Source organism: Hyperolius riggenbachi, chromosome 5 (assembly GCF_040937935.1).
Source record: "Hyperolius riggenbachi isolate aHypRig1 chromosome 5, aHypRig1.pri, whole genome shotgun sequence".
In the NCBI taxonomy this organism is placed as follows: Eukaryota; Metazoa; Chordata; class Amphibia; order Anura; family Hyperoliidae; genus Hyperolius; species Hyperolius riggenbachi.
In genome coordinates, this window is record NC_090650.1 from 271,175,954 (window position 1) to 271,198,434 (window position 22,481).

Below are 22,481 nucleotides of genomic sequence, written 5' to 3' on the forward strand. Positions count from 1 at the left end.
CGCGGCCACACCTACCGGCGTGTAGCCGTCGGCAAGTGGTTAAGAACCATAATTAGATATGGGGTCCGAATTATTTTCCCATTCCAAATAAAGTTATTTATACACTTTTTGATGTCGTGAAACCAGGACTTTGGTACTATTATGTGGAGCGTACGAAGAATATAGAGTATCTTAGGCAAGAGGAATAATTTAAAGGCCGCAATTCTTCCTGACCAAGAGAGCCAAAACTTCTGCATATTTGAACATTCTTTTCGTATGTCTGCTAATATAGTTGTATTTGAATAAATCAGCCGTTGCTTTTGTTAATTGTATACCAAGGTAGGATACTGCCCCCTCTGCCCAGGAAAATGTATACTTTTTTTTAATATGGAGTTCGGTAGTTGGGGAGATATTAAGCCCCATAATAAATGATTTATTCTGTTTGAGTTCATATCCCTCTCAGTTAAGGTTCCCTTTAAAGAGACACTGAAGCGAAAAAAAAATGATGATATTATGATTTGTATGTGTAGCACAGCTAAGAAATAAAACATTAAGATCAGATACATCAGTCTAATTGTTTCCAGTACAGGAAGAGTTGAGAAACTCCAGTTGTTATCTCTATGCAAACAAGCCATTAAGCTCTCCGACTAAGTTAGTCGTGGAGAGGGATGTTATTTGACTTTTATTATCTCAACTGTTCCTGGACTATTTACTTTATCTCTGCCAGAGGAGAGGTCATTACTTCACAGACTGCTCTGAAAGACTCATTTTGAATGCTGAGTGTTGTGTAATCTGCACATATTATAGAATGATGCAATGTTAGAAAAAACACTATATACCTGAAAATTAAAGTATGAGAATATTTTCTTTGCTGCTAATCTTCTAGTAATTATTCATAGTACACAACCAATTCACTATATCATATATTTTTTTCCGCTTTAGTGTCTCTTTAATGTCTGTGTTAAACTTAAAAATACTCTTAAGTCTGCAATGCAGCCTCAGTCATAGAGCCATGTGCTGGTGAACCACAACACTGAGCTTTTCAGAATGTGAGGCACTTCTTTTATCTGAGAATATTGTAAATAAGGCTTGAGAGAGAGTTTCTGTGTGCAACCTACAACGATAGAAAGCTGTGGAGCCTTGCAAGGGGGGTGTTGTGTTTACAGATTGAAATGGAAGCAGCCATCTTGCATAATAGAATATCCAAGTCCAACTGAATGTGACCAAGAGAGAACTGTGATTTTAACAGAGTACATTGCAATAGGTCAAAAGCACATAGGTTAACCTACTTTGGTTCCTGGACGTAGTTTCTACGTCCAGGAACCATGCGCGCTACCACGGCCAATCGCGCACGTGCACGCGCACTCCCGGCCGCGGATTCGGTAGCCAGGGAATCAATGTATCGGGCTATGGTGCCCGATCATTGATTCCTCTCCCCCGCTGAAGCTGCGCCTTTTCTGGCCGTTCCCTCTCCGATGAGTCACTCTAAGCGTGCGTTACGCTTAGAGTGACGTCATGTAAACAAACTCATGGCCGCCATCTTGTGGCCAAAAAGTAATACTACACCTGTAAGAAAAAAAAATACAAATTAACAAACATTTACATTATAAATCTATTGTTTACCTCCCACCCTCCCAAAACTACCCAAATAAAATGTTTACTATAAAAAAAACAAAAAAACATTACAATAATAAAAAAAACAAAAAACATGTAAATATTTACCTAAGGGTCTAAACTTTTGAAATATCAATGTAAAGATGAAATATTTCTATATTTTTTTTATTTTAAACTTGTAAATAGTGATAGATGCAAAATGGAAAAAATGCACCTTTATTTCCAAATAAAATATTGTCGCCATACATTGTGATAGGGACATAATTTTTACGGTGTAATAACCGGGATATATGGGCAAATACAATACGTGAGTTTTAATTATGGAGGCATGTATTATTTTAAAACTATAATGGCTAAAAACTGAGAAATAATGAATTTTTCCATTTTTTTCTTATTCTTCCTGTTAAAATGCATTTACAGCAAAGTGGCTCTTAGCAAAATGTACCCCCCAAAGAAAGCCTAATTGGTGGCGGAAAAAACAAGATATAGATCAGTGCATTGTGATAAGTAGTGATAAAGTTATAGGCTAATGAATGGGAGGTGAACATTTCTCACGTGAAAACGACGGAACCTGAATGGGTTAATTATAGAGTCAATAAGGAGTTGGTAGAGGTTTCTAATTGTATGTTGCCACAGACTGTAGCTTTGCTGTAACTGTGTATTGCCAACACTCACATTGTCTACAGGGTAAAGTGGATGCAAAATGAAAGGCTATATGTGTGCTATTAACCAACGAGAATGGATGCATACCTGGCTTACACGAGTATAAAGGAATGATTTGCAAACAATGTAAGAAGCCAAAACACTACACTTTTATTATAAGTGAAAGCACTCCTAGTATTCAAAGTCCACAACCGAATTCACAGGAGAAACCACAGTGTAGCACATCCAAAGTAAAACAGCATACCTTTATTATACAGGGTGGGCCATTTATATGGATACACCTTAATAAAATGTGAAATGGTTGGTGATATTAACTTCCTGTTTGTGGCACATTAGTATATGTGAGGGGGGAAACTTTTCAAGATGAGTGGTGACCATGGCGGCCATTTTGAAGTCAGCCATTTTGAATCCAGCTTCTGTTTTTTCAAGAGGAAGAGGGACATGTGACATCAAACTTATTGGGAATTTAACAAGAAAAACAATGGTGTGCTTGGTTTTAACGCAACTTTATTCTTTCATGAGTTATTTACAAGTTTCTCTTTGTTTACAGCCATTGACATGTTGCCGAGATTAACACGTGAGGAGCGGATAGAAATTGTGTTGATGTCTGGTGAACGCAGTAACTGGGTCATTGCAGCGGATTTCAATGCAAGACACCCTACGAGACCACCCATCTCCCATGTTACAGTTACCAAACTGCTTGCTAAGTTTCGTGAAACTGGTTCAGTGTTAGATTTGCCAAAATGTGGACGCGTGAAATCTGTCACTAATGAAGAAACATCAGTGGCTGTCCTAGCTTCATTCAGCAAGAGCCCACAGCGTAGCACTTGCCGTATGTCCCTGGAGAGTGGCATTAGTCGAACATCCCTTCGGCGGATATAAGCTACTCATAAATGGTACCCTTATAAACTCCAGCTACTGCAGCATCTCAACGAGGATGACCCAGATCGGCGCACTGAATTTGCAGAATGGGCAAAACAAAAATTGGAACAGGACCCTCAGTTTACGCAGATGATTTTGTTCAGTGATGAGGCAAAGTTTTATGTGAATGGTGAAGTTATCAAACAAAACCACCACTATTGGTCTGACACTAACCCACATTGGATAGATCCCTCCAAGACTGCTGGAACAAAAAAATTGATGGTATGGTATATGGGGCACAAAGATACTGTGGCCATTCTTCATCAATGGAAACCTCAAGGCCACTGGATATGCAAAATTGCTACATGAAGATGTGTTTCCCTCTTTATGCACTGAAGCTGGCACGTTCCCTGAGTTTTTCCAGCAAGATGGTGCACCACCACAATATGGGTGTCAGGTCCGAGCATTCCTAGATGAACAGTTTCCTGGAAAGCACCTGAAACTACGGATACTGGAAGCCTGTGCTAGCAGTTCTCTTGTGATGTTGCTATCAGTGTGTGAACAGTGGGAGAAGAGGGTGGCACTGACAATCCAACACAATGGGCAGCACATTGAACACATTTTATAAGTGGTCAGAAACTTGTAAATAACTTATGAAAGAATAAAGTTCAGTTAAAACCAAGCACACCATTGTTCTTCTTGTGGAATTCCCAATAAGTTTGATGTCACATGACCCTCTTCCTATTAAAAAAAACAAAAGTGGGATTCAAAATGGCCACCATGGTCACCACCCACCTTGACAAGGTCCCCCCCCCCCTCACATATACTAATGTGCCACAAACAGGAAGTTAATATCACCAACCATTTCCATGTTATTAAGGTGTATCCATATAAATGGCCCACCCTGTATAATGGAATTACAATGAAGTCAAATAGAAAAGATGAAGGTGGTTTTGTTATAGCACTGTGCTTTGAATTAGCTCACTGAAACATTCCTATTTCCATAAATCAAGAATAGTGCAGCCTTTGTGGTATGAAATTATTTTATTCATCAAGGAAAGAACACAGTTGTTGGCACAGATAAAATGTAGTAATACTGTTTCAGTGAAGTGAAAGTTCTCCTCGGGTTATCCCTGATATGCATTATAAAACTGAATTCCAATGTGCCGCCTGGGGAGAGATTTGGATTCTGGAGTGAGTGATATTTGATACAGAAGTCACGGACAATCACTTTGTATCCAATTTATCTAAGACGTTATATTTTTAACATCTGACTTGTTCCCAATTGTGCAAATCCACAATCTCTGCAGGATAGGGTGACACCATCTGGGCGTTTTGCTAAGTACCTCATAAAATGGCTACTGCTTCAAATAGCAGAGCATGCAGGAAGAAGCCCCCTATAATCTGCGCACACACTGCACTGCTTAAAAAATAAAGCACACTGTCCAATATGCTTGGCTGCTCAGATTTACCATTTCCAACATAGCTACTGGGACCGACTTTGTTCCAAATAATACTATCATAAAAAGACCTCAAAACAGGATAATTAGTGTAAATCAGTAAAAGTAAAGTCTGAACGATATGTGAGCAGGGTTTGGCTTTTAGAGATTTATTAGAATAAGCTAGATTTGTTCCACTAAAAACACCAGGATGCTGGAGCCACAAGAAGCCGCCATTCATGCTGTGTGAGAATCACTTTCCTCACTACCTTCAGGACGGATCTTTGCAATATGGCCGACACCTGGAAGCACAGAGTCTACATGAACATCTTCCTCGTCTGACTGGATAACTGGCGACTCCTCTCCATCTTCGCTGTTTTCCTGGCTGGCTGAATCCGTACAAGTGGAGGACAGGGAAGAAAGTTTATGTCGAAGCTCTGCCTGGCTGGGAACCTGAAGAGTGATCTCACTGCGATATGAATCAAAGTCTGGACCTTCACCATGAGGAGAAAGCAGAAGAGACGGGATTAGGAGGACATTAGCTAAAATGCCAGTAAAAGAAAAACACAATTTAAATGTAACCATTCTAGTGCGAAGGATTCCTGAGTGTTTGCTTTTTTTTTTTTTACTAAAAATAAAATGCAGCTTAACAACATAAAACTGCACAAACAATCTCCTATTTTTTTTTTAAGCACAGGAGCTACACAATTATAGTAAAATTACTACTTTTTATTTGTACGCATTTCTTTTTACACCCAAAATAAATTTCAGAAGATTTTTGCATAATGACATTCATTTACTGCACTTAAAATAAATTTGAATCCTCAAAATTTCCACTAAACCAATGAAACTTCAATGTGTTAATAACCTATGTGTCTAAAATGAAGTGTACCTGAGATCTGGCAAAATAAATGATACATACCTGGGGCCTCCTCCAGGCTGATCGCTCCCTCGCCATCTTCCCAGGTTGCCTAGATCATCCGCTAGGCAGCCCAGTAATTCTACAGGTTGAGGCATACTGCGCACACAGGCGATGGGGAAAGATGATGCACGCGGCTGGACTGCACCAACTGGTGGAATTTCCTGTCCGCCTAGTGAAAGATGGTGAAGGACCAATCTGCCTGGAGGGGTCTGGAGGAAGCCCCAGGTATGTGTAATTTAATGCGAATTTTCGTACGCATGAAAAAATCTGAGGTCCTGTATAATTTTTTCGGACATCGCATATGATTTGCGTACAATGTTTTGTATAGGCAGTGCAAATTTTCGCATTATTTGCCCGAAAATTCGCATTACATTCATGGTTACAGGAAGTTGTCAGCAGTCATGACTAAGCTGTTACTAGGCATGTAACTAGGCACTTCACATGCAAATTTTCACCAATCAGAAAAATCTTATACGATTTTTTTTGCAGGCGAAAATGTCACGCTACAGTTAAAACGTAGCCTAAGGCTAGGTTCACAGTGGTCAGCTGTATAACACCCCAGGAATGTGGAGTCGGTACAAAAATCCACCGACTCAGATTAGGATTCCACCGACTCCGAGAATTTGCATATTACACTCTTGTTGATTGAAAGTATGCAACATGAAATACCTCTCTTAACTGCCACCGCTTAGGAATTTTAAAAGACAACTGAAGTGCGAGGGATATGGAGGCTGCCATATTTATTCCCTTTTAAACAATACAAGTTACCTGGATATCCGGTGGATCGTCTGCCTCTAATACTTTTAGTCATAGACTAAAACTAGTCCTTGGTAAGAGTACTTGTAGAAGGTACAAATCGGAACATCTATCAGGCCCTAGGCAATGTAACTGTGGGTACATGTAAGAGTGATGTGCAGGTACTCTGCAGGAGAATAACGGAAAATTGTATACTCACCTAACGGTAATTTTCCTTTCCATGTGTATCCATGGCAGCATACAAATGGGTTAAGCCCCACCCCTACCAATTAACAGGACCTTAGCTATAAAAGAAAGTGACCCCTAGCGAGCAACATTCTCATTAACTAGCCGAACCGGAGAACAGCAAAAAGTCAACAAAAGGAAAGGGAGGGAAATCCGTATGCTGCCATGGATGCACATGGAAAGGAAAATTACCGTTAGGTGAGTATACAATTTTCCGTTTTCCATATGCCTCCATGGCAGCATACAAATGGGATTTAACTAGCAGAAAAAAGTAAGGGTGGGACAAGACTTGCTGACCACAAATAATTTCAATTAAGGCTTTAACAGATTCAGAAATAACTTTCTCAAACTGAAGCGGAGGCTGCTGGATTGACTCTGAAATGGGCAATGAAAGTATGGACAGAGGACCAGTTGGCAGCCTGGTGAATCTTTGCCCGGATAGAGAAGGTGGCACAGGGGACAGCTGAGAAGAGTGCACTGTGATGCCACCCAGAGGGACAAGGTCAAAAACCCTAATAGGCTAGCCTTAATAAAAGGCTTTGTTGATTCATTTGAGCCATGAAGAGATCTTTTGAGTTTGATGTTAGCTGGCTCTTTCTCAGACCTGATGGAATTATGCAGAGCTGTTCTGATTTTCTGAAGCTCCCTTGTTACATTCACATAGGCTCTAAGTGTTCTTTCAACATCTAGAACATGCAGATCAGAGGAATTTGTATCCATAAAAGATGGCACTGTCCGATCCTGATTAAAGGGAAGCCCGGAAGTGAAGTGCTGTAGTGGTCTCAAGACTACTTATATTATCTAATCTGTCTCAAGACTACTGAGTAGAATGTCAAGAATGAGCCCCTAGATCCTGGAGCTCGGAAACTCTTCTGTCCGAAGAGATAGCAACTAGAGGCATTGTTCTTAAGGTTAAGTCTCATCTCCTGCAGTCTTCCACTGGGTCAAAAAGAGGTTTTGCTAGGTAACTGAGAACCTGCGCAGTTCCCACTTTGGAAAAAGGTTGCAATTAGGATGCTCGTTTTTGGTGGCAGCCTTCATAAATTGCACTATTAGAGGGTGAGAGACCCAGCAGTGATCAGTCAAAGCAGAGATCGCAGAAACCTGCACTTTGAGAGTGCGAGCCAATTGTTTTTCTAGGCCAATCTGGAGGAAGCTAAGAATATGTTGTGCTGGTGGAGCCATTGGATCAAAATTATTTACCAGAGCAATTGAGAAAAAATATTTTCCAGTTTGTGGTAGTTTTCCCTGCTTTTAGCAGTGTGTTTATCAATGATTCTGAGTTTACCAGGTCTCTAAGCTTCCTCCCACAATCCTTAAGCCATTAAATTAAGGGATTGAGGAGACAGATGATAAATTGAGTCCTGGGACAGGGGGTTTGGTCTGACTGGAAGAGGAATAGGAGGTTCCAACTTCAGGCTCCAAATTAGAGGGACTCATGGCTGGCATGGCCAAAATGGACCCACTTCCAGGAGTACCACTTGTTCTAGGAGGAGTCTCCTCAGAATTTTGAAGATAAGTGGAGTTGGAGGAAAAAAACAAAGACCATTCAGAAATTTCAGGTGTTGCCAGAGCACTCTGAGCCCTTGAATGTGGGGGAGAATCTCCTCAAACTGGCATTTAGTTGATGTAGGTTGCCATCAGGTCCACCTACCCAATGGTCACAGATCACTCTGGATATATTTTATTGAGTAGCCAAAAGCTATTGCCTCAGTCCCCTTGATTGATAAAATCTGCCACAGAGTTCTGAGGCCCTATGAGATAGACTGCCATGATGCTGCAGAGATTGCTCTCTGCACTGGAGATAATATTGCTGACCTCTAACACGAGGAACAGACTCCTTGTGTCCCTCTGCTACCTGATATCAAAGACTGACGTCTCATCCCAGTAATGGCTGAAGGTCTGATGCACCATATAAGCCACCCTGTGTTTGAGTATATTTGCAGGGATTGATCAGCTTTGTTGTGACTATTTTACCTAGGCTAATACGACCTGTAGACATGTCAAACCATGCTTGCATCTTTACGAGTTATGGGTGAACGATTGGTTAATAGTTGTTGAGCTTGTGTTTAGCCACCACCGCAGACAGTCTCATCGTGGGAGTGAGAAGGATGGTCTGAGAGTAACTCTGGTGGTTTCATTGATGGAGAAACCCTAGTTGGAATGGGCAGATGTGCCAGTGAACCCATTTGACCATCTGGATTGTAGATGACGAAGTGCCCAGGAGGTGTATACAACACCTTGATTAATGAATATAGTATGATAAATCAGCACTCGCGAACTTTTGGCAGCAATTTTCTCATCTGGTTACAGCATTGGATATAGATTGGAATCTTGCTCCCGGAAAGATTAGGTCCTCAGGAGTGAGGTGGCTTTCCTCCTTTGTTAACAAGCCAAAGACAGATAGTGTTTGAAGAAGAATCTGTTGCTAACACAGTAGAGCCTTGGGATCTGAGGCTAGCAACAAAAGATTGTCTAAATAGTGATAAAGTCCTAACTTTGCTTTCTCAACTGAGCCACCAGACACACTAGTACCAACAAAGGTTGTCATGGCTGTGATAATGTCGAGAAGGAGGATGGTTACTGGAGAAGAATGTTACCAACTGCATGGTGGAAAGAAGTTTGAAATAATGAATGCATCTGCCAAGTCTATTGAATATATTCAGTTCTGTAAGGGAATGGCTGGTCCATTCATTTGTTGTAACTCCATCTTGAATGTTTTCAGAAAGATGAAGATTAAGGAATTTCAGATCCAGTACTGAACACAGATCACCTGACTTCTTTACAATGAAGAGAGGAGAGTAGACCTCCTGAAAGCGCTCCTCTTCTGGAACCAACATAACAGCCGTTTTCTGCAATGAGTCATGAATGTAAAAGAGCAGGTCTCTGTAAAGACAAAGTGACTGAGTGGTGGAGTGAACTTGCACATCCAAGAAAAACCGAACCACTCTGTATCTGTGGCCCACTCATCCTTTATTGTTTTTGTCCAGATAATATGGAACTGCTGAAGTCTTGCAGCTACTATCTGGACTTCAGAATTGTCAATAGGACTCTGCGCTGACTGCTTTGTGAGCTTATGGAGATTAGCATGTGAAGTTTGCCAATTCCTATGGTCTGGTCTTTCTTTCCGCAATGTCTTCTCTCCTCTGGTATAATACCAGCCTTGGTGACTGTTGGTTGCCAGATCCAACTTGTTACTAAAAAGATTTCCTCCATCAAACAGAATTTTAAACACATTTTGTTGGAAGCTGGGATCGGCAGACTAGATTTTTTTTTTTTTTTTTTAACAGGCCAATTCACTGTCATGGCAAAAAGCCTGGCATATTAAGTGGACTGGACTAAATCTATAGCCGCTTCCCTAATAAACTTAGAGACAATATGAAAGTTCTCTAAGGTGCCAGGATAGAATCAGAATCCTTGTCCACTTCCGTGGCAACTGAAGATAGAGCCAGGGCTGGTTTACATGCCCCTCCAGTAGTGGTATACACCATCGTTAAATCTATATCACGTTTATGGTCTAGGACATCTTAAAAAGTAATCAAGATTTAACCTTACATGGCATGCAAGACGCATGACTGACATGTCCAACATGGAAGCGAACGCTAGGACTGGAGAATTTTTTTGAAGAAAAAGGATTATGTTTGGAAAGCCTGCTTTTTCAGGAAGGACTTTCTCCTTACCTTTTCCCATTCATCTTTATTTGATCTCTTTCAAGACAGGAAAGGAGAATGATAATTATTTCAGACGTTTCTTAGCCTGGAGAAGGGTTTCCTCTTCCCAGTGAATGGCTTCACAGATGGTTTGGATAAAGGAGAAATAGAAACCAGATATCTGTATGCTCACTCTCATTGGATTCATGCTAAACCATAGATGATTGAGGATATTCAGTATCTTCATTGATTTGCTGGGAGGATGCTTGGGGACCAAAGAGCCTACATAGGAGTCCATTGATTCCTGGACAACCTGCTTTACCATCTTGGATGTGTGCATCTGATGGAACTCTGGCTCTTTTCCCATCTGGTGGAAACAGATCCACTTTACCGATTTCCCTGGCATGGTTCTGTCGCCACAAGCCCAGCAATCTGGGGGGTTATGGTACCTTTAACTGGGACCTGATCCTCCAGTTCCCAGGCAGATTATTTACCTGCTCCTTGAGCAGGATCCTGAGTGATGATATAAAGATCTAAAGCAGGATCTTAGTTGATGACATAAGGAACTAATGTCCTAGAACTGTGGTGGGAACTTGCCCTCCTTTGTTCTCTTCTTCCTGGGCTTGTATATAAAAAAGTACAGCCCATTTATGGAAGGTGTGCTCTCTTTTTTTGTAGAAAAGCGGGGTCACTTACCTGTATGACTCTTACCTATTGAACTTAGAATTATCTGTTTCTGGCACAGTGTGATCCAGAATGCAGTCCAACGGACCGCAAGAGATGAAATAAGTAAGATAAAAGGTACATGAAACGTAGCAGAAAAATAAGAAATCAGATAATACTTTCATGCAAGGAATGCTATGTCATTTATATTGCACATAGTACACAATACTGTTCATATAACTGTTTATAATGAGAATGGCAGATGATAAAATATAGTACATAGTGCTACCAAGATACTTGGAATAACTTACCTCCTCCTGCAGCTTGAGAAGCATTACATCAGAGGGACAGCAAATAATAGTGCCTTTACCTTTAAGCCAGACATAGAGGGAGGTAGTGTTGCAGCCAGCACAGTCCTGTGTGTATCCAGCCTTGTGAGAGGAGGGGAGGAGAGCTCAGCTGTGTCCAGAGCAGGGATTGGAGAGCAGTTACTGCAAACACTTCCTGGTCTGATGGCTGTGCGTTCCTAGCTGGAATGCACTCTAAGCCATGTGCTTCAGAGCCTTTCACTGTGAGACCTGGAGAGGCTGAAGTATGCCTCACATAATGGAGCCTGAGCAGTCAGCAGACAGAGCAAGAGATACAGGTGAGAGGGATCACACTGAACACTCAGCCGCACCAAACACCCAGCAGGAGAAGCTGAACTATGCACCACTAACCTGTGGAACTGCAGACAGGAAGAAAAAAAGGTGAGACGGATCACACTGTGCTCTGCAATCGTATTTAAGTCATACAGAGCAGCCATAAAGGGGGGAAAAGATCATTTAGATCAAGCTCCCACCATCACCCCAGATATAAGGTCCCTGAATAATTTGACATTTAAGGCCCGTTCAGACTACAAAGTGCGGACCGCAACGCATGTGGACCGCAACGCATGCGGACCGCAACGCGTACGAACGCACGCCATCCGCGTTCGTATGCGTTGCGTGGCTGATCCCATCACTGAAAAGTGAATGGGACAGCCGCGCGTTTTTGTAAAATCTGCGTGCAGCATGCGTTCCCGGACCGCACAGGTCCGGAACGCATGCTGTGTGAACATCAGACATTGCACTCTATGCAATGTCTGATGTCCTGCGTGTCGGGCCCCCCCGCACGCGTTTCCAAAACGCATATGGAAACGCGTGCAGTGTGAACCGGCCCTTAGTCATGACAACAGGGCTGCGACCAGGAGAGGCTGAACCTGGCCGGAACGCCGCAGGAATGTAGGCGAGGTAAGAGTAAAATAAAAATAAATAGCGATGAAACACTAAGGAACCTGTTCGGAGGTGAGGACAAAAATGAGAATGCTGCTCGCTAGGGGTCACTTTCTTTTATAGCTAAGGTCCTGTTAATTGGTAGGGGTGGGGCTTAACCCATTTGTATGCTGCCATGGAGGCATATGGAAAAAGTGATTCTTCCTCTATTACACATTCTTCATGTACAATCTGAACCAGGTTTATTGGTGATAGACAACACCTTTGTGTTCAATGTGCACAACATTCTCAGTGGATTCCCTGCAGCTCTGTAGAGTATAGTATTACTGTGTAACAAAGTAAACCTGAGACAGATGTAATTAAAGTTTTATACATACCTGGGGCTTCCTCCAGCCCCCTTCAGGCTAATCAGTCCCTCGCTGTGCTCCTCCGCCTCCTGGATCTTCTGCTATGGGTCCAGGTACTTGAGCCAGTTGGGCATAGTGCGCATGCACACACTCCGCCGCTGGGAGCATACTACACCTGCGCAGCACTATTGTGCAGGTGCAGAATGCTTCTGGCTGTGGGAGCGGCACGCGGCCAGACTGCGCTGACTGGCTGAATTACCGGGACTCATAGCAGAAGATCCAGGTGGTGGAGGACAGCGAGGAACTGATTAGCCTGAAGGGGGCTGGAAGAAGCCCCAGGTATGTATAAAACATTTATTTTCATCCGTCTCAGGTACCCTTTAATTCGTAGTCATCAAATCAAATTTTAACAACACATGAAGTTATTTGATTTAATGAGCAAAGAGAGTGTATACATTTGCATAAACCAGCATCAGCACAGAATTATTTCCATCTCATTGACCATCTCTATTAGTGACACGGCTACACATCGGGCTTTATTCTTACAGCATAGATGTTATTTAATATATATAATAGATTCCTGTGTACACATATATACTGTACAGTCACAATCAGATATGTATATCTGACTTTAAAAATACGGGGACTGCTTTATTGAAGCAGCACAAGTAACTTTTTTTAATTGGTTTATTACATTTTTGTGGACTAAGCAAAGCTATTACTGTATATATAAATTATTTATGATGACTATTATCTGAGAAATAGAACATTATCATATTTTTTATTTTAATTACAGTTTAAATTCATTAGGAGTCGGTGCATTTTTTCCTGGACTCCGACTCCAGGTACCCAAAAATTCTAAGACTCCTCAACTGACTCCACAGCCCTGTAACACACGCGTTATAATGTGCTATGATGACTGAACTGCAATATAGAGTGGACATAGACTTTTTATTAAAGTCTGCACGCAGCGAGTTAGAATACTATAATTTGCTACTATGAACAGGCTTAAAGTATTGTATGGGCAGCTAGTTAACATGGAGAATTATTCTGCAAAAAAACGGACCACTGGTGCTATATTATCAGACATTTAATCCACCATTTACATTGTGTGGCTCATTGTTTAATTTAAATTAATAAATACAAATGTAATGTACGGAAAAAGTAGGTGCATTCCTTCATTAGTTTTCATCTGATCCGATTAGCATTAGATAGGATCTTGGAGGAATCTGTCAAATTTTTCTCATATATCCAGACATTACCACGCCCCCCCAATCCTTCCAGAACCTCTATGAGCCAAAAAATCAATTCCGGGTACAACTTGGAGGAGGAAGTGCAGGGTAGTGAGTCGTGCAACGCACCCACTGGATGCATTCGAGACGTGTGATACATAGAAGCCAGCGGACTTTTGGGTAATTAACCTTCAGTCTCCCATGCACACACCTGAGGCAATTAAGCCACATTTTAATCATGAATTCGAGTAGCTAACTACTCGTGAGCACATCCCTGCATTAGAATATGTATCCATCTAGATGTGGCTGTATAACTGAATGGAGAATAATGGTGATGTATAATCATTGAAACTTTTCAAACCCTTTTGGCTAGACTGAAAATATTTGGGCCTCAATTTATTTATGTGATAATCTACTAGCTAGACAATTTATCTGTTGCTGCTCAACCTAAAAAAAAAAAAAAGTGGGTATCCTTATCGTGGGAAATGTCTTTTCATGATGCAATTATTTATAACCAATCGTCTTCAATTCTGGTAAGCCAACTCAAGAATTTAGTAAACCTATACTAGAATAACATGTTTGTATTAGTATGGATTCCAATAGATGGAACCTTTATTTGCAGGAATGTATTTCTGATTGCTACAGCCTACATGACTGTGTTCCCCCTAAAGCAAGCAATCTATCATACTGCTCAGAAGTGAGGTGTAAAGGCAGAGGTCATAGCCATGCAAGCCCTTTACACATTACTGCACACAGATTAATACCTCGGTGGTATAAAGCTTTTATTATTAGTAGGACTTCCAATCCCCCACTGCAGAGACGTCTTACAGAAATATGTCCCAATGACAAATTACCAGCACAAGAACAGAGCAGGTCAGTGTGTCACGGCATACACCGGGCTGAGCTGCCGTGACCTTTGCAGCTACTTCCCAGCTTTCTCCCTCTGAGCATTTGTTTATAACGTATAATACAACATCATAGCCTTTAACATCTATGTTACGTGACTACAAACACCAAACATCTCCTCCCTGCACTATAGTGGCAATTTCCCATGAGGGCCTTGTATATTGTACACTACAGTGGTGGCTGGATGGTGTACTGGTTAAGGGCTCTACCTCTGACACGGGAGACCAGGGTTCGAATCTTGGCTCTGCCTGTTCAGTAAGCCAGTAATTCAGTAAGGAGTTCATTGGGCAAGACTCCCTAACACTGCTACTGCCTACTGAGTGTGCTCTAGTGGCTGCCTCGCAAGCGCTTTGAGTCCGACAGGAGAAAGGCGCTATACAAATACTGCCATTATTATTATTATTACAGGTGCTTAATGAGAGCTTCCATGGAAAGCATAAGCCTCTTATTCAGTGGTACTCCGTGCAAGCGCACAGCTGGCAGTAAATGTGCTGAATGAATCTTTGATGGGATTGTGTCACAAAACAAAACAGCTGTTATTATGCTCTCATGGAAGCAGCTATTTGTAGACTAATGTGTGGAGTCACAGCCCTTGAACTGGCATGGCCACTTTTAATGAAAGTCTAATCGCACTGGTGCTTTGCTTCTGCATACACAACCCTTAACAGGGTTCTACCAAAATAACTATGACCTAGACAGATTACATTGGCTACATTTTTATATATAGCAAATTAAACATTGAACATTATGCTCCTTTAAGCAGAAACAGGCAGAATATACGAGCCGATAAAACTGCACGTATGCATTTGTGCTAGCCTGTCCTTTAAAGTGATATTTTACCTATGCATTTTTAAATAACTACAATATGTGATTGTTTTTAGATTTATTTCCTTTTAAAGCATGCCACTTGCCTGCCAGTTGTGCTGGTTATTTTGGCTGCAGTGTCAGAATCAGGCACCTGAAAACATATGTGGCCAATACAGCTAGACTTTAATCATAGCACCCAGAGGCGTCGCTAGGGCTAAAGATCCGAAGCACGTGCTACGGATCTCCGCCCACTGTGCCACGAACCTCTGTCACATGATGCAGGGCACTTCAGTCCCCGTCTGTTGCTATGCTGCTCTCTGCTCCCCTTGCAGCATTGGCCAGCACAGCCCAGCACAAACCCAGCAGCTCCACCCCTTCTCCCTGTCACCTCCAAAATTGGCCACACTGAAGCTCCACCTCCCAGCCATTTTGAATGGAGCGTGATCTTCCTGAAGTTCCTAGGCCTGATGGGGAGAAGCAGCAGCAGCAAGTTTCTCGAGGAGAGCTGAATCAGTGGGCGGCGGCACCTGCAATTCCCAGCCAGCACACACTGAAGCCTGAGGAGGATCGTGGAGTGGAGCAAGCTGAAGACTGTCAGGTGAGAAGGAGGACACAGAGCAGACTGACAGCCAGAGCCAGCCAGGGACATGGAGCATGCAGGAGCTAGTCAGCACGTCGGGGGAGGTAACATACTCTGGCTGGCTTTCAGTCTGGCTTGTTTCCCTTCTAGTGTCTCTCTCTCCCCTCTCTTCTCTACCGTGTGTTGTGCTGAGAGTGTGTGTGTGTGTGTGTGTGTAGTATGGAAACTTTGCATGTGTGTGGGTGTGTGTCTCTGTAGCTGTGCCCTATCCTGTTTGTATCTCTATCTGTGGCTGTGCCCGTGTGTGTGTGCCCGTGTGTGCGTGTGTGTGTGCGTGTGCGTGTGTGCGCGCGTGTGTGTGTGTGTGCGTGTGGTGTTTCTCTGTGGCCGTGCCCTAGTGAGTGTGTGTGTGTGTGTCCCGTCCTCTGCACTGACATCTCCTGCAGCACTTAATAGAGTACATAGTCATGCCGCTCAATGTCCTCAGAGGAGCCCCAATATATTATCCCTACCATAGCCATAGTCTAATGTCCTTCCATATTATATTATGTGTTTATTTAGCACTGACATCTTCTGCAGCTCTTTACAGAGTACATAGTCATGTCACTGACTGTCCTCAGAGAAGCTCACAATCTAATCCTGCCATAGTCATACTCTAATGTAATACCATAGTATTATTATTATGTATTTATATAGCACTGACATTTTCTGCAGCACATTACAGAGCACATAGTCATGTCACTGACTGTCCTCAGGAGAGCTCAGAATTTAATCCCTACCACAGTCATGGTCTAATGTCCTACCATAGTATTATTATGTATTTATATAGCACTGACCTCTTCTACAGCACTTTACAAAGTTCATAGTAAGGTCAGTAACTGTCCTCAGAGGAGCTCACAATCTAATCCTACCATAGTCATAGTCTAATGTCCTACCATATTATTATTATTATAATGTATTTATATAGCACTGAGCCTGTACTGATAGTAAACTCTTTGAAATGTGGGCTGATCTCTGCAACCTTCAGTATGTACAGCGTAAGCTGCTACTCTGTGCCTGTACGGATAGTAAACTAGCTGCAGTGTAACAGCGTATACTGTAGGTAGCAGAGATCAGCACAATCTGTGCCTGTACTGAGTGTGAACAGTGTCTAGTGTCTAATGTCCTACCATATTATTATTATTATTATTATGTATTTATATAGCACTGAGCCTGTACTGATAGTAAACTCTTTGAAATGTGGGCTGATCTCTGCTACCTTCAGTATGTACACTGAGCCTGTACTGATAGTAAACTCTTTGAAATGTGGGCTGATCTCTGCTACCTTCAGTATGTACAGCGTAAGCTGCTACTCTGTGCCTGTACGGATAGTAAACTAGCTGCAGTGTGTGCTGATCTCTGCTACCTACAGTATACGCTGTTACTCTGTGCCTGTACTGAGTGTGAACAGTGTCTAGTGTCTAATGTCCTACCATATTGTGTCGAGATTTCCATATGGCGGAATATCGTTTTTCCGATAAACTGAACCGCATATGATCAGATACAAATAAACCTAATTAATTTCCTTCCCCTAAGGTACAGGAGACAAAGACTTTTTAATGTATGGTGATTGTAGGTTAATATATACATTGATCATTGAGAAAGGCAGAGCATATTTTCATATGGCGATATAATATTGCCAAGTAATACTGAATTGCACAGTATGTGTCCCTCTAGAAAGATTAGTTGGGAATAACAGGCAGTCAGCTGAGTGCTATTTGCAATAGGTAATCTCATTCACCTTACTTGAACAATGATATCAGACCATTCTTTGTTTTAGGTCAAAACACTTGACAAGATAGCAAACAAGAGGAGTCTGAGTGACAATAGTGTGTTTAAAAATGGACTAATATCTGTATACAATGGCTCAAACCTGGCTACATTGAATGTGAAACCAAAACCCATGCAAGGTTTCTATGCAATATTTGTGTTTCCAAAGTCCAGACACAAACACAAGGCTTAGGAAATACCTTTATTTTTCTTATAGCTGGGCAAACCAGTAACAATATGAAAATGTTATTGAAAATGTATACGTGTTAATATAAAGATTCCCTGAATGAATATATCCAGAATGGTATAGAAATGTTATATGGTTACCAGTGTTGTATATTAAACAATAATGTTAGAGATATAAAACCATGCTAACAAAAACAATGTTTTATATAAAGAGATCCATGGTGGTTTTAAGTATGCCAATGATTTTTGGATCAAATCCAATCTATCTTAAATATGGTAGAAAAGGTCACTGTATAATAAATAATAACCAGTGATTCCAGCAAGGTCAGCTATCCATAGAGGAATTATAACATTGATTTATTCACTGTTGGGTTATAATAAAACATGATTTTTGTTTTTAGTTTGCCAAATATCCCAGTAAGTCTGTGATTAGTTAGCCAACAGCACCTACAAAGGGTGAAAGCCAGTATTACACTTGGGTTAAAGATTAGTCACAGAAAGCTCCCATTGGTCACTCCCACTGCCCAGTGATAGGCTAGAAGATTTAATCTCCTGGGCAGGACCATAGGTAGTGAGGGGAATAAGATGAGAGGGGTCATTCAATGAGGGAGATGATCAGACCATCAGGAGATCTGAGCAGACCAGGACATAGAGGATTCATGCCATCTGAACACAGCCACGCCTAAGAGGAACACGCCCAGAGGCCATCTTGGTGACTATACTTGAACCCAGTTCTGATTTTCTTGTTAGTTAGACGGCTTATTACAGCGCAGAATATCTGAACATATGATGTATTGATTGAATTTCATTGGTTGATATTTTAAAAAGGGATGAGCTTTTCCAAAGTTGCAAGTTGGAAACAACTCACCTAAGTTCTACCATATGTTCATTGATAACTGGCTGTTTAACTCAGTCTTGGATAAAAAAACTAGACCTTTCAAGCTACCTCCTCTAGATATTTTGATACTTTGCCGCAGCATGTGCAAGCCACACCTAGCCAAGTTTAGGACGACTCAATAGATATCTTATTCCAAAATTATATGTATTTTACCCGCCTGCTCTGTGTAGTAACACAGGCCAGCGGAGGTTAAAGTATAGACAGTGGGAAAATTCCTGTCATTTATAGTTGATTGCATAGCGATTGTGGGGCAACGCCCAGTCGTCAGATCCACTGAGTCATCCTAAATTTGTTATATTGAATGGTATAGCTGACATCAGCCAGTTTATTTTGGATAGCGCATTTTTGATTTTGGACTGCGCAATTTTGATTTTTGATAGCCACCATTTTGTTTTTGATAGCCACCATTTTGTTTTTGATAGCAGCCATTTTGATTTTGATAACAGCCATTTTGTTGTCGTTCAATTCATCCATTTTGTCTCCAGAGACCCTGTGGTAAATTGAGTAACAGGGCCGACGGCCATATTTTATGAGTCATAACTCTGCACTGTATTTGAGTTGACTGCTAATTGGTTTAAGCCTTTTGTATTGGTGAATAAGTATAATAACATTTTGATGTTTTACTGAAATTATTATCCAGCTCATTGCTTATTATAAGAATGACCTTATGAGTTTTGTTTTATATCAAAAGTGCAATATTATATTGTTTTGATATTGTAATATTTATTCGATATTAAATTGATATTTTTATAAATTGGTCCACATTTATTTGCATGTTTAAACCAGTACTGTAAAACCTCGGAAAACAAGCTCACACAGTTAGGCGTATGTTTGTATTTTAGCTCCTCCTATTTTCCCAGGAGCATTACATTTACATTTTTGATTTTATATTTATTTTTAAACAAGTTATACAAACATTGACAAAACGCCCGACATAAGATTGGAGGCCCTAGTGAGATCCGTTTACTTTCCATTACTGGTTTAAACAGTGTAAAAACGTTTTATTGAGCTGGTTTTATTGCATTGGCTATTGAATCATGAGTGCTACAGGTAGTGATTCAGAACTGCATTTGGAACAGACGTTCCGAAAAATTGTGGAATTTATATTTATACAACTAAAACATAATGAGGAAGTAGATGAATGGATAGGCAGAATGAGGAAAAGTGTAAAACAGGAAGCTGATTGTATATTTCAATCTAAAGGTATGGTTGATCATTATCTTTCATGTATGACCACAATAACCTCGGATTCCGAACTGAAGAAGAGGTTGTTAGGCGCCCTACCCTCTGTGTTATATGGGTTATTAGAGGTAGATATTCTTGCACAATCTAGGAAAAAAGAGATTGTACAGTTGAGATCCCAATTGCAAGGAACAGAGGGAAACGTCCAATCATTGAACTCCCAGTTACGGGATGTGGAATCAGATCTTCAAATTATAAGGGCTGATAGAGACCAATTAATGATTGATATTTCAGACAGGGAGGTAGCGATCAAAAGTCTGGAAAGAGACGCCGAACGGAATCGTGAAGCGCATCGCAGACTTAAACAGGATTTTGAAGAACTACAACAACAGTACTTCAAAATCCAACAGGCAGGTAGACTCGATAGATCATCCAGCCCTTGCCCGCCAATACTCACTCCATATGACCTAAAATGGCAAGGCATGTTGGATCGTATGGAGACGGTATGTAAGACTATGAATACCATAATCGATGACAGTACAAGGGTCCCTAAAGATCAACATTTGGATTCCTCTCCAGAGAGAGATATGCAAATGAGGGCCCCTAGGCATGATGATTCCCATAAAGGTCACGACTCCCTTGCTGATATCGATTCAGATGAATTTGAGGCTGATGAAAGAAAGCGGAAATCCAGCCCTATCCCAAGAAGGGGGAAAGGTACGTATAAAGGGGTTTCAAGCAGGGGAAATAATCAGTACTCCCAAGAAAAGCAGAGCTCGGCCAGCATCATAAAATTCTTAAACACCGCTGTGCCAAAATTCACTAAAAAGGGTTCAGCACAAATCGCATCCCACTTGGAGTTATATGAATCCACTATGGATTCTTTAAATCTGTCTGAAGCAGACAGGATCAGATTTCTCCCATGGGTTTTTGATGACAGATACCGCCACTATTTCACCTCATTTAAGGAGCGGGGTATCATTAGATGGCAAGAAGTTTCACACGAAGTGAAGCTTGAGTTTGGGCCGTATCGCACTATCTCAGAAGCAAAACGAGATGTGTATCGACTTACTTGTCGACCCGATCAAAGCCCCCGAGAATTCCTTTCTGTGCTAAAAAACTCTTACAGTTTGGCATATCGGAATCCTAACTGGGAGTCTCTTGATTTTAAACAGGCATATTATGATGCATTGCCTACCCAAATAAAGTTAAGCATGGCCAATGAGTTAGACTTCGGAAACTCCCTAGAGAAAATGGTTACCTCAGCGACACTGCTGTTCAACATCAGTGGGAGTTCCAATGTAAGTGGGAGAAACAACAAAAAGTACCCAGAGCGCAGAGTAGAAGAAACCAAAGTGAAAGCGGACCTAAACCTTGAATCCCAGCAGAAGAAAATACCTCCTGCAAAAGTACCTATCCAGCAGGGCCAAAGACAGCAACAAAACCCTAATCAAAACAGACCACAAAATCCTAAAGGGTCAGATAGGGATAGCTCAGGTTCTGAGAACCAGGTCTACCGTCCTCGGTTCAATCGCAGGTATCAAGGATACCAGGGTTACCAAGGAAACCAGGGTAGTCAAAGGTATAGAGGTTACCAGGGATATAGAGAACCCCAGGGGTACAGACGTCCCCAAAGATATAGACAATGGGATAACCGACCCAGGCAGCAGTGGGAAAGGAGACAGCACCCACCTAATTCACCTAGCGGTAGATCACCACCTAACTCACCTAGGAGTGGATCACCCGCAGGGAACAGATATGATCCCAGGAACCAGAACCCTCGCCGACCTAATAGGTTTGATCAGCTTGTTGATCAAGTGAACAAACTCAGTGACATGATGGGTAAGTTGGCTCAGGGATCTGCAGGAAGACAGCATGAGGATTTTTTAGCTGGGAAGGCAGGGCCCAGCTCTGCCAACTAAAGGAAACTGAGATAAATCACTGCACGGAGATGGATATGGCAGTACTCAATACGGTTAATGAAAATGATGTGCAATGTACCGACCTACCCCAGGTCGAGGAAGGGAAGTCTAATGTGCTTGATATTTCACCACAAATGTGTGATACTGTGTCATGTGAGCCAGAGCATGAAGTACCCTCTGTTCAGATTGTCCCAGTGGTAGAATCCATGGGAACCCAAATGCCTTGCAGGCGGAATCAGGAGGAACAAGTTCCTAATACCCTGACGCTGCAGAGAGATCATTCTCTGAGGCAACAAATGGAAAAACATTCCAATTTTCTTTGCAATCTTGAACAGGTAGATGGCCGGTATTTTATCGATACCCATCTACAAGATGGATGTATCGGACCGATCCCAGGTTTACTGGATACCGGTTCCCAGGTTACTATTCTGTCTTTTAACTATTACCAGCAGATCTTGGATTCATCACAAAGGAAGCCAAGATTAAAAGCCTTTGACGGTGCGCTAATAAGCGTTGGTGGTAATAGTTTACAAGTAAAAGGCACATCCTGGCTGACATACAAGATTGGTAAAAAGGTCATTAAACAT

General features: G+C 41.6%; 1 protein-coding gene across 2 annotated transcripts in view; it reads right to left on the minus strand.

The window, feature by feature from the left end:
* Positions 1–4,142: 4,142 nt before the first annotated feature.
* The window catches only part of DTNBP1 (dystrobrevin binding protein 1), a 224,233-nt gene continuing 205,894 nt past the window's right edge, over positions 4,143–22,481 (minus strand). For both annotated transcript variants that reach the window (XM_068236931.1, XM_068236930.1), the window contains exon 10: positions 4,143–5,050. In XM_068236931.1, coding sequence (XP_068093032.1) covers positions 4,794–5,050 — 257 coding nt within the window. In that variant the 3' untranslated portion in view covers positions 4,143–4,793. The remainder of the gene's footprint in view (positions 5,051–22,481) is intronic.